At 41.8% G+C, this 14,130-nt stretch overlaps 1 protein-coding gene across 1 annotated transcript in view; it reads left to right on the top strand.

The window, feature by feature from the left end:
* GLDC (glycine decarboxylase) overlaps positions 1-14,130 on the top strand; it is a 98,811-nt gene that overhangs the window by 42,509 nt on the left and 42,172 nt on the right. Inside the window, exons 10-15 of the mRNA XM_027105848.1 lie at positions 675-814; positions 1,416-1,496; positions 3,825-3,922; positions 4,433-4,517; positions 4,691-4,732; positions 5,714-5,856. Of these exons, the coding sequence (XP_026961649.1) occupies positions 675-814; positions 1,416-1,496; positions 3,825-3,922; positions 4,433-4,517; positions 4,691-4,732; positions 5,714-5,856 (589 nt within the window). The remainder of the gene's footprint in view (positions 1-674; positions 815-1,415; positions 1,497-3,824; positions 3,923-4,432; positions 4,518-4,690; positions 4,733-5,713; positions 5,857-14,130) is intronic.

The raw sequence follows: 14,130 nt of genomic DNA, 5'->3' as shown, positions 1-14,130 counted from the left end.
ACACACACACACACACACACACACACACACACACACACACACACACAGACACACACACACACACACACACACACCCTTCTAGAGGAATCTATACCAAGAAGTAACCACTAGTTATTTCTGGATGGTGATTATGGTGATTTTTTCTCCATTTTTATATGTATTTCACAACTTTCTGTAGCATAATAATAAACATTTACCTTTTTTTAAAAAAAATAAATTTATTTATTTATTTTTGGCTGTGTTGGGTCTTCGTTGCTGCACGCGGGCTTTCTCTAGTTGCGGCGAGCAGGGGCTACTCTTTGCTGCGATGCACAGGCTTCTCATTGCGATGGCTTTTCTTGTTGTGGAGCACGGGCTCTAGGTGCATGGGCTTCAGCAGTTGTGGCTCGCAGGCTTTAGAGCGCAGGCTCAGTAGTTGGGGTGCATGGGCTTAGTTGCCCCGTGGCATGTGGGATCATCCCAGACCAGGGCTCGAACCCATACCCCCTGGACTGGCAGGCGGATTCTTAACCACTGTGCCACCAGGGAAGTCCTACTTTTTTTAAAAAAAGCACCGACCAAAACACTGGGTACGAACAGACGGTAGTAGGATTTACCTCTTTACTTCTGTGAAGCGTCAGTGGCAGAGGGTCTGGTTTCTACATAGAGACCGGTGGCTATCCTATCTTGTCTAGGTCTCAAGAGAGCAGGACACCAACTCCAGCACGACTTGTTCTTTGACACTTTGAAGATTCAGTGTGGCTGCTCAGTGAAGGAGGTCTTGGGCAGGGCTGCTCAGCGGCAAATAAATATTCGGCTGTTTGAGGATCACACAGTAAGTCAGACTTTCAGTTTTGTTTGTTTGTTTGTTGTACAAATTCTATAAATTTTTATGACTTTTCTCATTAAAATTTCTCTTTATTTAAAAAAAAATCAGTATTGGACCTTTGGGCACAACTTCTTTGTAAACAATTTTCATTTCCAGTTTGGAACATTGTGGCCTTTTAAATGATAATCCATTGTCAGCTTTCCTTAAGATGTTGTGTTTTCATATATGGGACTCTTAGGCACATATTTTGCTCATAATACTCCTTCGTTCACAATATGACTGTTCAAGGTAAAGGCTACGATAAGTGATATGATAAGGTAAGTTAAGGGAAGAAAAAAGTGAGCATATCTAGTACCAAAAGGAGTGCCCTGCAGCCATTGGACTCTTGTAGAGTCCAGAAGTGGCTGTAAAACGCTCAATCTTTTGACGTTTGGGACTGGTCTAGCCTACTTTGCCCAAGGGCCAACTTGGACATAATGATAGCCTGTTATTTTAGAACAACTGAGAGTTTTGTCCAGCACTTTCTCCCCTTTGACCTCTCTTGGAGTTTCTGCACTGATCTTGGCATTTCGAGCTGATGTTTCCCCTTTCATTTTCGTTTCTATAGCTTGGTATTTCTCTTGATGAAACAGTCAATGAAAAAGATCTGGATGACTTGCTGTGGATCTTCGGCTGTGAGTCATCTGCAGTAAGTAAATCAAAATTCACATTCCTCATAATGACTATTTGAGGAGGTGTCACAGATGGCTTTGCCTCTTATGGGCCTGAGTGTGAGTGTGAGGGGGCGCAGGAATGACATTAGGTGGCCTACGTTAAAATTATGCCACCGATTGTCCCTTGCTACTGTGACTGCTGATAGAGGTCACTGCCGTGGGCCCTAGCCAGGACTGAGCTGCAAGGCTAGTTGGAAGGATTGTTAATGGTGTTTAACTGAAACTATTCCTAATACAAAGATTCATGGCATAGGCATTTTGGTTATGTTGATTCTGGCAAAACTGACCTAATATGTGCCAGGTCTTATGCTGTGCCCTGAGGCTAGTGGTAAATCAGACATACTTCCCGCCCTTTTGGAGCTTATAGTCTAATGAGGATCCAAACAGGCAAAAGACTGCAATCCAGATGATGTCCTATGATGGGCACTGTCCAAAGATGCTCTCTGAGCACAGAGTGGAGGGGGCTTCTCACCAGCACTTGGAAGAAACTGTCCTAAGCTGAGACCTGAGAGATGAGTAGGAGCTATCCAGACACAGTTGAGAAGAAGGAGGATGGGGCCAGAGGTGTTCCAGACACTGGGAAAAGCAGCCACAAAGGCTAGCAGGAGAGAGGTTATATGAGAACTAGAAACAGTTTAGTGAGACTGAGTTGGTTTCTAAAATGATGAAATAGCAGGGACATGTGAGCAGGAGAGTCTGTGGGATGGAAGAGAGACGTCAGCTACCTAGACCTGTGGCAAGGTGTTCATCAGAGCACTCTACAAGGCCTGGAGCATAGGAGCCACTTAATAAATATCTGTTAAATGAATCAATGAAAGGAGACAGAAATAGGCTCCAGAGTGTTGATCAGGGCTGTCCTGGTTGTCTGGGTCCTCTTTGAGAGATGACTTCAGTATCAGATAACAAATGTAAATCGTCAAAAAAGTATTATACTGTTCTCTTTTAATCTTTAATTAATAAACAAGACTGAACAATATCTTCCCTCTAGAACTCTGCAGTAAATTTAATCACAGATATTTGTTCCATGCATTTGAAGAATATTTACAGAGCAACCACTGAGGGCTCTCATACTACCGGCCTGGAGCAGAATGAGGAGCAAGCCATGTATTTCATTATATATTCTGGATATTAAATGCTTATCAGATATATGATTTACAAATATTTCCCCCAATTCTGTGGGTTATCTGTTAATTCTCTTGATAGTGTCCCTTTTTTTTAATTAAAAATTTTTTTTTGATAGTGTTCCTTAATGCACAAAAGTGCACTGTATTTTTTCTTGTGTTGCTCATGCTTTTGGTGTCATATTTAAGACACCATTGCCAAATCCAAGGTCATGCAGATTTGCCCCTATACTTTCTTCTAAGAGTTTTAGCTTGTAAATTTAGGTCCTTAATCCATTTTTTTTAAAAAAAATAAATTTATTTATTTATTTGTTTTTGACTGCGTTGGGTCTTCATTGCTGCACGCGGGCTTTCTCAAGTTGCAGCGAGCAGGGGCTACTCTTCGTTGCGGTGCGCGGGCTTCTCATTGTGATGGCTTCTCTTGTTGTGGAGCAGAGGCTCTAGGCGCGAGGGCTTCCATAGTTGTGGCACATGGGCTCAGTAGTTGTGGCACACGGGCTTAGTTGCTCCATGGCATGTGGGATCTTCCCGGACCAGGGCTCGAACCCGTGTCCCCTGCATTGGCAGGCGGATTCTTAACCACTGCACCACCAAGGAAGCCCCCTTAATCCATTTTGAATTAGTTTCTGTATATTCTATAAGATAAGGATCCAACTTCATTCTTTTGCATGTGTATATCAAGTTTTCTCAGCACCATTGTTGAAGAGACTGTCCTTTCTCCCACTGAATGGTCTTGGCACTTGTATTTTATTAGAATTGTTCTCCAAGATAAAAGAGCAATGTCAAGTGAGAATCTTTACTTGAGTGTTATCATGGTCGTCACTTTTTAGATAGCCCTTTAAAATAGTTTACTGGAACTTGCTTCATTATTCAAGGAACATGCAGGGGATTTCAACTCTTTTTTCTTTGGCAGTAAAAATTGTTCACTTTTCTTTGCTCACTGTGGCTAAGTTCCACAGAACTTAAAAACAGTGTTTTGGAGAATTGCCACAATGCGTGAGCCCTGACATCTGTCACTGCACTGTGCCAGATATCCCTGGGGTGGATGGTCAGGGAGGTGGGAGGTTGGATGGTAGGGAATTTCTGGTGCTCTGTCAGAATACACGCTGAATGGAAAGCCTTCTTCACATGTGGTTCCAGGCATGCTTCCTGCCCTTCAGTTTCTGTGGTCTCTCCATGCAGGAGCTGGTTGCTGAAAGCATGGGTGAGGAACAGAGAGGTATTCTAGGGACTGCCTTCAAGAGAACTAGTCCATTCCTCACACATCAGGTGTTCAACAGGTTTGTGTAGTTTGTGTGACTTCTGCATTGTGTGCTGTGGCTTGGGAGCACGGTAGAGAGTGGCTTCTACTATGGCATTCTGACTATGACATGGCCTGGTTTATTGTGGCTCAGCCTGACCCACTACTAAATCCCAATTCTAACCCGGGCGAAGCACACCTTATTTCCTGGTGGCTGTGCTCCCTTGACACTATAACCCCTAATTCTACGCTCAAGAAGATGAGAGTTTCGATGCATAGTCGCCAGGCTGAAGATCATACCCAGGAACTCAACATCCTCTTCTTTCCAACTCTTCCTCTCAGGCCCACAGGTGGCTTCTTGTCCTAGGGCATCCTCTGAGCTTCATGGGGGGTACACGCCCTTCCCTCTGATGCTTTGTTGGCATGTTGTCCATGGCCTAATTTGATCTGTATGTTGAAGGTAGATCTCAGTGTGTCTTACCTCTTAGAAGGATGTGTATGGGCTCTTACCTAACTATATTGGCCTAAACCATGTGTTTTATGTTCACAGCTATCACTCAGAAACAAATATTGTCCGATATATGAAGAGATTGGAAAACAAAGACATTTCCCTTGTTCATAGCATGATTCCGCTGGTAATTATGGCCTTTATTTCCACTTCCCACCCCACCCTGAACCCACCTCTTTGGGTCACATCTAATAGGCTGCAAGAGGGATGAATGGGTGACCATTTGGGGAGATGGGAGGGCCGATCAGACAGACCATAGAATGTCACTAACGTAATACGCTTTGGCTGTGCTTCTTCAAGGGGTCCTGTACCATGAAGCTCAACAGTTCATCTGAACTCACAGTAAGTAGGTCACTTCTGTTAAAAGGGAACTTAGCAGAGGCAGTGTCTTGGCTTATACATAAGCAGATAACTAGAGAAAGCTGCTCCTGGGACCGTGGTTTAACAACTGCTTTAGTAATCCTTTACCTTGCTCTTCAACAGCCTTGGCAGAAACCCTAACTTTATCACAACCTGATCATTTAAATTTATGGGTGACATTATTTTTAAATATTAAAATCATTAAACATATAGTGTTTATGTCTTCCTATCTTCCCCAACTCCCCCCCCCCCCACCCTTTTAAACCTGCCACGTTGAAAGCTTTTATCAGTTTGTAGTTGTTAAGCTCAGATAGAATTAAGAACCGTAAGCCTTCTTTCTAGAAATCCTTCCCCAGTGCCAGAAAGGTAGAGATTTGAGGTTTTAATTTGTTTCTTGTATCAACAGAAGATTTGTGTCCCCTGCTATGGTGTTTGGTAAGTATCTCTACTAGGCTAGGATGTTTCTTTTTTTTCCATAGGATTAGTCTGATATGACAAATCACATCAGGCAAAGAAAATCATTTTATATCCTAATAGGAGGATTTTCCCCGTTTGCTTTTATGTTGGTGTTTTGTTCTGCTTCATGAAGAAAGAATGATATATGTGCTATGTAAGAGTTTGAAGAAACCATACCTGAAACAACTCATTGGGTTTCATGGATATAAATCTATTCAGGGGCCTTTTTGTTCCTGAAAAAGTAGGAAATGGTTATACTTTTGTATAAGTTCCCTTTCTGGGCCTCTGTGACCCACTTGTAAGATGAAGACAGTAATAGTACTTACCCCATAAGATTGTGGTAAGAGTTAAATGAATGAATGTAAAGTGCTTAGAACAGTGCCTGGCACATAGTAAGCACTCTTTGTGTTAGCTGTTGCTATCATCATCATCATTATCAAAGTTAGTCTTGTTATTACTATTACAATATGTACATATGTGTATGTTTCCTCCCTTCTTGCTCTTCAGCCTATCACATGGAAAGAATTTGCAAACATACACCCCTTTGTGCCTCTGGACCAAGCTCAAGGGTACCAGCAGCTTTTTCGAGAACTTGAGAAGGATTTGTGTGAACTCACGGGCTATGACCGAATCTCTTTCCAGCCTAACAGGTAAGCGGATTTCTTCTTCTGTCTTTTCAGTCATCTCTTGTAGTATAATACCCACTGGGATGGATGACTAGAAGGTCCAAAGTGGCCTCATTCACATAACTGGGAAGGTAGTGATGGCTGTTGTCTGGGAGCTCAGTTAAGGGTGTTGACCTGGGCCTTGGTTCTTCCCCATGTGGACCTCTCCAGTGGTTGCTTGAGCTCCCTCACAGAATTGGGTCTGGGTTCAAAGTGGAGTGTTCCAAGATGGAAGGACGTGGACGCTGTAAACTTCTTAAGGCTCAGCCTCTGGAGTTACACAACATCACTTCCAGAGCATTCTATCTGTCACAGCAAATTTCAGGGCCAGCCCAGATTGAACGTGGGAAGGGGACAACACGTGGGTGTGAATGTCGAGAGTCCTGGTTCATTGCAGACCATCTTTGGAAGCTAGTTACTACATCCGTCTTATAGTGTAAGAATCAGAATCGAGCACACGTGTTAACTCCTTATAAGCAGTAATGCCTCAATCTAGTAAGGCCAGGAGAGTCCGGATCCTAGTTTGTTCTGTCACTAACTTTGAAAGTTCCCTTCCTCTTTTCTGTCCTCGGTCTCTGTCTGTAAAGTAAAAACATTTGAGCAACAGTGATTTTCAAAAGCAAAGGGCTCTTGCGGCATCTCCTGGGTACTAGTTAAAAAAATATAAATTCCTGGGCCCCACTTTAGAAGTACTGATCTCCAGGGGTTGGGACTAAAAGTCTTTGTTTTTAAGAAGCAACCAAGTGATTCTGATGTAGTGTAGTCAACCTGGATCCACTGGATTTGTGATTGTTCTGTCTTCATGGGAATAGATAGACAGACAGACAGACATGTCATCAACACGTGAATTAACATATGGGGATACCTTCAGAGGAGGAGCCTGGTATCTGCCCCGAGGTTCTCTACCTCCCACTGCTCAGTGTGGTTCTCCACCAGCAGTCTCAGCATTGGCAGCACTTAGAAGCTTGATAGAAATGCCAGATTTCTATTTCAAGATACAAAAATCAAAGGATTTTAAAAACTGAGACATTTATTGTCTCATTTTCTGAGACAGAAAGTAATCAGATCTTAATCAGTTACTATCAAGCCCTCCCTCCTGTTTGGAAACATAGGTAACACAGCAGAGCCATACACTTTGTGAAAACAATATACCCCATACAGTACAAACCCTTTAGGAAGAGGGCATGTGACAGATGAAAGGACACAGAGCTTTTTTAATATTAGTCTCTCAAACTCTCATTTCATAAATAGGGAGGAATTGACGTTTATGAAAGTCAGGCTGTAGTATACCTTCATTAAAATGTCATCATGCAGCTTTGCTTTTTTTTTTTTTTTAATTAAGGGAGGAACCTGAGTAAATTAACCTGAGGCAATACCTTAATTAAGTGTTGACAATGAAGAAACTGCCCTCTAGTGATGGAATATGGTCACATCTTCTGTATTGTACTGGAGAGCAATTTTTCAAGACCATTTTAAAGTCATTAGCTCTTTTTTTTTTTTTTTAAAGTCATTAGCTCTTGCAGTAAATTGAGGTCCCAGGCAGGGTCTCCAGAAGACTGACTGAAGGATGAGGAAGCTCTCCTTCCTGTAAAGCAGTGGTTCCCAGGCCTGGAAATTCGACTCACATGGTGAGTCTGTAAGAAATCCTGATGTCCAGATCACAATCCCAGATAGAATAATAATCTCTATGGGGAAAGACTAGGGTGAGGGAAGGATGCAGGCATGGGTATATCTTTAAAGCTCCCCAGGTAATTCCAGCTTGTAGCCAAGGTTGAAAACCATCATCTTAGAAGTTTCTCTGTTCTCCTCAGTTTACCTAATGCTCTTTCTCTGTCTTACTCTCCTCATTTGTATGATTGTCAGCAAGACTCCATTCTCTATCCCAGTCGTGGAGGAGGGAAAGAAATCTTTATCATTTTGTAGCTCCTGGCAGTGATGCCTTCCACAGCTGCAGAGATTCCCAGATATACCACCCATTTCCAAGAGCTGACTTGAGTGTTACAGCGGCTGTGTTGAGGCTTAGTAGAGGGATATTTCTGGTCCTGAGCAGAGGCTGCTATGACAGATAGGGAAATACCTTACTCTTTGTTGGGAAAATACAGGGGCTATGCTTCCAGTGAGTAAGGAAATTTGATGTCTAATTTGGGAAAAGAGGAAGGGATGCACCACATATTCTATGTGAGTGACTTTAGTTTTAGCTCTTCATAACCTCCATCTTGGTTTATTTGTGGTAATCTTTTTCTCCATAGGTGGATTATAAATCCCAGGTCTTATAATTCTATATTCCAGGTCTCAGAGTCAGTCTACTACAGGGCTAACTACTTCCTGGTTAATTAGTCATGATTTACTGCTGGCTAGTGTCCACTGAAATCTCAGGGACCAATGTAGGCTTTATAGTTATTGGAAGAAGAAACACAAGTTTTCTTGACTACTCTGCACAGAAAAAGAATTTAGTGTACCATGTCAGCCACTGAAGTTATACTCATAAAATAGAGGGTGTAGGGCTTCCCTGGTGGCACAGTGGTTGAGAGTCCGCCTGCCGATGCAGGGGACACGGGTTCGTGCCCCGGTCCGGGAAGATCCCACATGCCGCAGAGCGGCTGCGCCCGTGAGCCGTGGCCGCTGAGCCTGCGTGTCTGGAGCCTGTTGCTCCGCAACGGGAGAGGCCACAACAGTGAGAGGCCTGCGTACCGCAAAAAAAAAAAAAAAAAAAAATAGAGGGTGTAGTAACCTCTTTTATCAAGGGACCATTTCCTGGTGTTTTTATTTATACCTGACGAGTTGGCATTGGTCAGTGTGTCCATAGAGTTCTAGAGTCCAGTCACCAAAACTTTGGAATCTAAATATATTTCCCTTCCTTTTTTGTTACTGCATGGTATTTTAAAAGATAACTATGGCATAATTTTTAGGAAGTAGCATTAGTAATATTTTATAACTTAATTTTTTATTGTGGTAAAATATACATAATATAAAATTTACTATTTTAACCATTTTTAACTGTCCAGTTCAATGACATTCATTACATTCACATCATTGTACAACCATCAAATCTGTCTAGCTCCAGAACTTTTTTATCTTCCCAAATCGAAGCTCTGTACCCATTAAACAATATTTCCTCATTTACCCCCCTTACCCCAGCCCCTGGCAACTGTGATTCTACTTTCTGTCACTATTAACTTGACCACTCTACGTACAGCACATAAATGGAATCATACAATATTTGTCCTTTTGTGTCTGGCTTATTTCACTTAGCATAATGTTTTCAGGGTTCATCCATGTTGTGACATGTCAGCATTTCCCTCCTTTCAAAATATTCCATTGTATGTATGTACCACATTTTGTTTATCTATTCTTCCATCAGTGGACATTTGGGTTGTTTCAACCTTTTGGTTGTAAGGAATAATGCTGCTATGAGTGTTGGTGTACAAATACCTGTTTGGGTCCCTGCCTTCAGTTCTTTTTGTTGTATAGCCAGACATGAAATTGTTGGATATATGGTAATTCTGTTTAATTTTTTTTTTTTAATTTATTTATTTATTTTTGGCTGTGTTGGGTCTTCGTTGCTGCTTGCGGGCTTTCTCTAGTTGTGGCGAGCCGGCGCCACTCCTCGCTGTGGTGTGCGGGCCTCTCATTGCAGTGGCCTCTCTTGCTGCAGAGCACGAGCTCCAGGCATGTGGGCTTCAGTAGTTGTGGCGCACAGGCTTAATTGCTCCGCGGCATGTGGGATCCTCCCGGACCAGGGCTTGAACCCACGTCCCCTGCATTGTCAGGCGGACTCTCAACCACTGTGCCACCAGGGAAGCCCTCTGTTTAATTTTTTAAGGAACTGCCATACTGTTTGACAGATCTATGCAGAGGCATAGATGGAAAGAGAATCAAAGGATGGACACCCAAATAGTTATCTCAAGGTGGTAGAATTTCAAGTGACTTTTACTTTTTTGTCCATATGCTATTTTAGTTTATAAAAACATTTTTTAACCACGATATATGTTATTTTAATACAATCCAAAAATAAGTTACTTTTATTGTGGGGAACATGCATATTATGAAACAATGAAATTCTTGATAAGATACTTAGATTCATTTCCACCCTGACTCTCCTGATCTCGGGGTTTGGCCATCAGCTGATAGCATAGTGAAGTTGGCTTTGAACTTGCCTTGGAGTTGAGGCAAACTACTGGTCTTCCTTTGTAGCAAAGCTGTACTCAAAGTGAGGAAGGTTTGCAACAAAGGGCAAAAGAGCCAAACTCTGTAGAATAGAGTAATATTTAACATCAGGTGGACTCGAAATACAACTCTCTGGTTCTAAAATGCCTAAGTAGGAAAACTGCAATTTTCGGGCATAAACCTGAGTGTTTCTGCCCGTTTTCCTGATGGCTCCGCCTCGTCTGTGCTGCTGGGCCCTCACATAATGTCTTCCAGTCCAGAGCAGTTCTATGTTATGCCCACAGAAGGTTTTTATTCTTTCTCTCTTTCTCTAATAGTTCCTGCCTAGATAGAGACTGCCACAGGGGCTTTGTCTTCAGTACACTTTTTTCTGAGGGGAAATCAGCAGCTCAGAGGAGAGGTTAGCTAGCACCCAGGATGTATGAGGCCTCCAGAGCTCTGTCATGTGGCTTCCTCCCTAGTTGTGATGTAGGTTTCTCTCCTATACAGCAAGAAAGGGAACACTACCTTATTGATTTGAGATTTAATTGAGGGATGGCTGATAAATATGGATGATAAAGGATTTTGTAACCAAAAACTGTGGCGTGAAATCTTTGGTTCATATAGCCAAGCCTTCACTTGGTCTATTTCCTGGAACAGTTAGATCCCAAAGTTGTTTAAAGGACTTGAAACAAAAATGTCAAGAAACTTGTCCCCATTTCTCTTATTTGCTCAATCTATAAACCCGGAGAGCATTTCCAGCTCAGTGGAGAACATAGCCAGATAATATTTAATTACCTTTCCATTTCCTACTGTGCCCAGCGTAGCTTGCTTCGGCTTGCTCCCCGTATCACCGTGACACTCTTAAAATCATTCAGCAGCACACAAATACACTCTAGGAATTGCTAGGTTAAAATTATGATGTAATGTTTAAAGCAGACAGAAACAGCCATTAACACCTTCCACGGTTATCTAAAATGAAAGACAAGCTGGAATTATTATTAGCTCACTTGGCTTATAAAAGTGAGGAAGTTGTTTTTGTCTTTAAAAACTGCAAACTGTGATCTTGAGTGCAGATAGAGCTAGCGGTTGCTTTCCCAGAATCTCCTCCTGGTAAGGTTCTTAAATGAGGTGTGAACAGGGCGCAATCAATGACTCTTAAACTTTATTGTGCATGAGAATCACCTGTAGGGCTTGTGAAATTGCTAAGCCCCACTGCCAGAGTTTTTGATTTAATGAGACTGGATTGAGGCCTGAGAATTTGTATTTCTAATATAATCCTGGGGGATGAGGTTGTGCTGGTTTGGCTACCACACTATGAAAACCACGGGCTGCAGGGGTTCTCAGTCCTGGCTGCATATTAGAATTCCTGGGGAGCCTTTGAGGTATGCCATGCCCTCCCCACTGGGCAAACTAGCTACGTCGGAATCTCCTCCAGCGGCAGTACCCAGGTATCACAGAGTTTTTAAAAAGCTCCTCAGGTGATTCTAATGTGCATCACTGGGTTGCAAAGTGTGTTGACCTGGAGGAACACCAAAGAGGGAGGTTTAGTTAGATGACTAATATCTTCCAGTGGAGTGAACTTTAAAACTGGCCTTTGCAGGCCAAGTCATGACTGTCATGTGCAGATCACATTGTTTACAACAAAGAGAGTCAAACCCCTGATATTGGCCATGTCCCTCCCCTTCTTTCCTGAGCTCGTGGTCAGTGTCACTGAGTAGACTTAACTCATTGATAACTTCTGATTCGCTTTCCTACTGGGCCTAGTGCAGCTTCAGAGCCCTCCCCTACAGAGAGCTCTGAGAAACCAGATATTAGAGACCCTCTCTGATGAGTGACTGATTTCCCAAGGAGACCCTCAGAGTGCCAGGAAGAGAAAGAAGGCTGAAGGATGAAAAGAGCCACTTTTGGGGAAATATAAAGCAATGAGAAGGATCTCCCCTTCCCCAACTTTCTTGACTCTCAAGAGTATATTTGGATTTTTGCAGTTTGTAAGGCTTTGGAGAAGTGGTTCTCAGGTTGGGCCGTACCCACAGAATTTCTGATTCAGTACTCCTGGGGTGCAAGCCAAGCATTCATATTTCTAACAAGTCCCGGGGTGATGCTGATATTTGGGGGTTTTGAGTTTGAAAACCATTGCTTTAAGGTGCTCTTGAGATATCAGAAAGGTTAGAGTGGCTGGATCCATCTAGATGTTTTTTGCCCAGAATTCAAAGGTTAAGCATAGAATTTAGCTTATGTCAAGTTAGATACAGGTTGGTAAGAACATGTTGAGGGGGTGTTATTTTAAGCTACTAGAAGCAGAGATCTAGGTAGTGTTTGGAATATTTGAGTTATGCAACGAAGAGTTTGATTGAATTTGAATTGCTTCCAAGATATGGAAGCATATCGTGTTTATCCTGTCTGTAAGATAGGAGTCAGCACTAATTCTACCTTGTTTTCTTGAGAGTGGTCCTCTGAGGTTGCCATGCACTGATTCAGGTCATTTTTGACACACTGGCTGTTTTGTTGATCATTTTACTATGATTAGTTTTACCATAATGTCAGTCTCTTAGCTAACATTTCACTTGGATCATTTTTGTTCCTAACCACTCGTTGGTGGTATTTTTAAAGTAAAGAAGGGTTTGGATGAGGACAGTTTGGCATTAGAATGTCCAACATCAAAACATTATATATCACAAGAAATTATTAATAGTGCTTCTTTCTGGGGAGTAAGACTAGGAAGAATTTGGGGGGAGTTGCTTTCTTTCTTTTTTTTTTTTTTTTTTTTACTGTAAGTTTCATCCCTTCTGCATTGATGGAATTAAAAAAAAATCAGACAAACATATTACTTTTATAATACAAAATTTAAATTCATCTGTAAATTAGGTGGCATATCCCAATGAGATGAGAGTAAGATCCAGAGGGGCTCAGGATAAAATTGTTTGAAAAGGGATAGCAAATCAAGGAAGGCTTTGATATTAGGGGCAAGAGAAACTCCAGGATGGCCCCATCTCTTTGTTAGACCTGCCTAGGAATGAGTGACTTTAAAATGTTGTGTTGTAGGAGAAATTTAGTAATCCCCTCCTGCCCCATGACACCATCATTAAGTAAAGGTTCTTAGGTGCAACAACAGAAGATGGGTTGGCCTAATTTAGGCAGAAAAGCAATTTACAGGGTGAAGATATTGGGTGCTTCCAAGAATTGATGGAAAAGCTGGAGAATGGGGCTTCAAAAGTGAGCAAGACCCAAGGGAAGTTGGCAGCAGAGAACAAATCAAGGTCACTCCAGGGGAAGCACCACCACCACCACTGTGGCTGCCCTTTTCCTAGGGTCACTCCCTCCAGATTCATGAAGTCCCAGGCTGGAGTATCCAACAGGTTGAGACTGGGTTACATGTCTAGCACCGAGGTGTTCATGGGTAGTGATTGGGAATATCTGGTCCCTTTCTGCTTCCATACGGGGTTTTAGGACCCTGCCTTTCCCTAGACTCAGACAAAAGGGGAAATTCCCCTTTTAAGGGGACTGAAAGACTGAGCATTTCTACATATACACCCACGAAAAGAGCAACAATGAGAACCTGCAAATCTCCAACATCCTAATGTAACTCTTCCTTTCAATTTCTAAGCATATTCACATGATCATCACAGCACCATTTTCTAATTGAATTGCCTTTGTTTTTTACTGTTTGTTATGTAGTTTGTTTGTTACTGTTTTTACTGTTTATATGTAGTTTGCAGATATTTTCTCCCAATCTGTAGCGTGTCTTTTCATCTTCTTAACAGGGTTTTTTGCAGAGCAAAAGTTTTTAACTATGATGAAGTTCAATTTATCCATTTTTCCTTTTATGAATTGTGCTTTTGATTTCAAGTCAGAGAACTCTTTGACTAGCTCTAAATTTCAAAGGTTTTCTTCTGTTTAATCCTAAAAGTTTTATATTTTACATTTAAGTCCATGATTTATTTTGAGATAGTTTTTGTATAAGATATGAGACTTAGGTTGACCTTTGGAAGTCTAATTGTTCCAGTATTATTTGTTGAAAAGGCTGTCTTTCCTCTATTGAATTACTTTTGCAATTTTGTCAAAAATCAGTTGGGTTTATATATGTGAATTTATTTCTGTTTCTATATTCTA

Source organism: Aethalodelphis obliquidens, unplaced genomic scaffold, assembly GCF_003676395.1.
Source record: "Aethalodelphis obliquidens isolate GAN/ISIS:26980383/991018 unplaced genomic scaffold, ASM367639v1 scaffold7, whole genome shotgun sequence".
Taxonomy (NCBI): domain Eukaryota; kingdom Metazoa; phylum Chordata; class Mammalia; order Artiodactyla; family Delphinidae; genus Aethalodelphis; species Aethalodelphis obliquidens.
The sequence above is the reverse complement of the archived record's forward strand: the minus strand, read 5'-3'. Positions and strand labels throughout refer to the sequence as shown.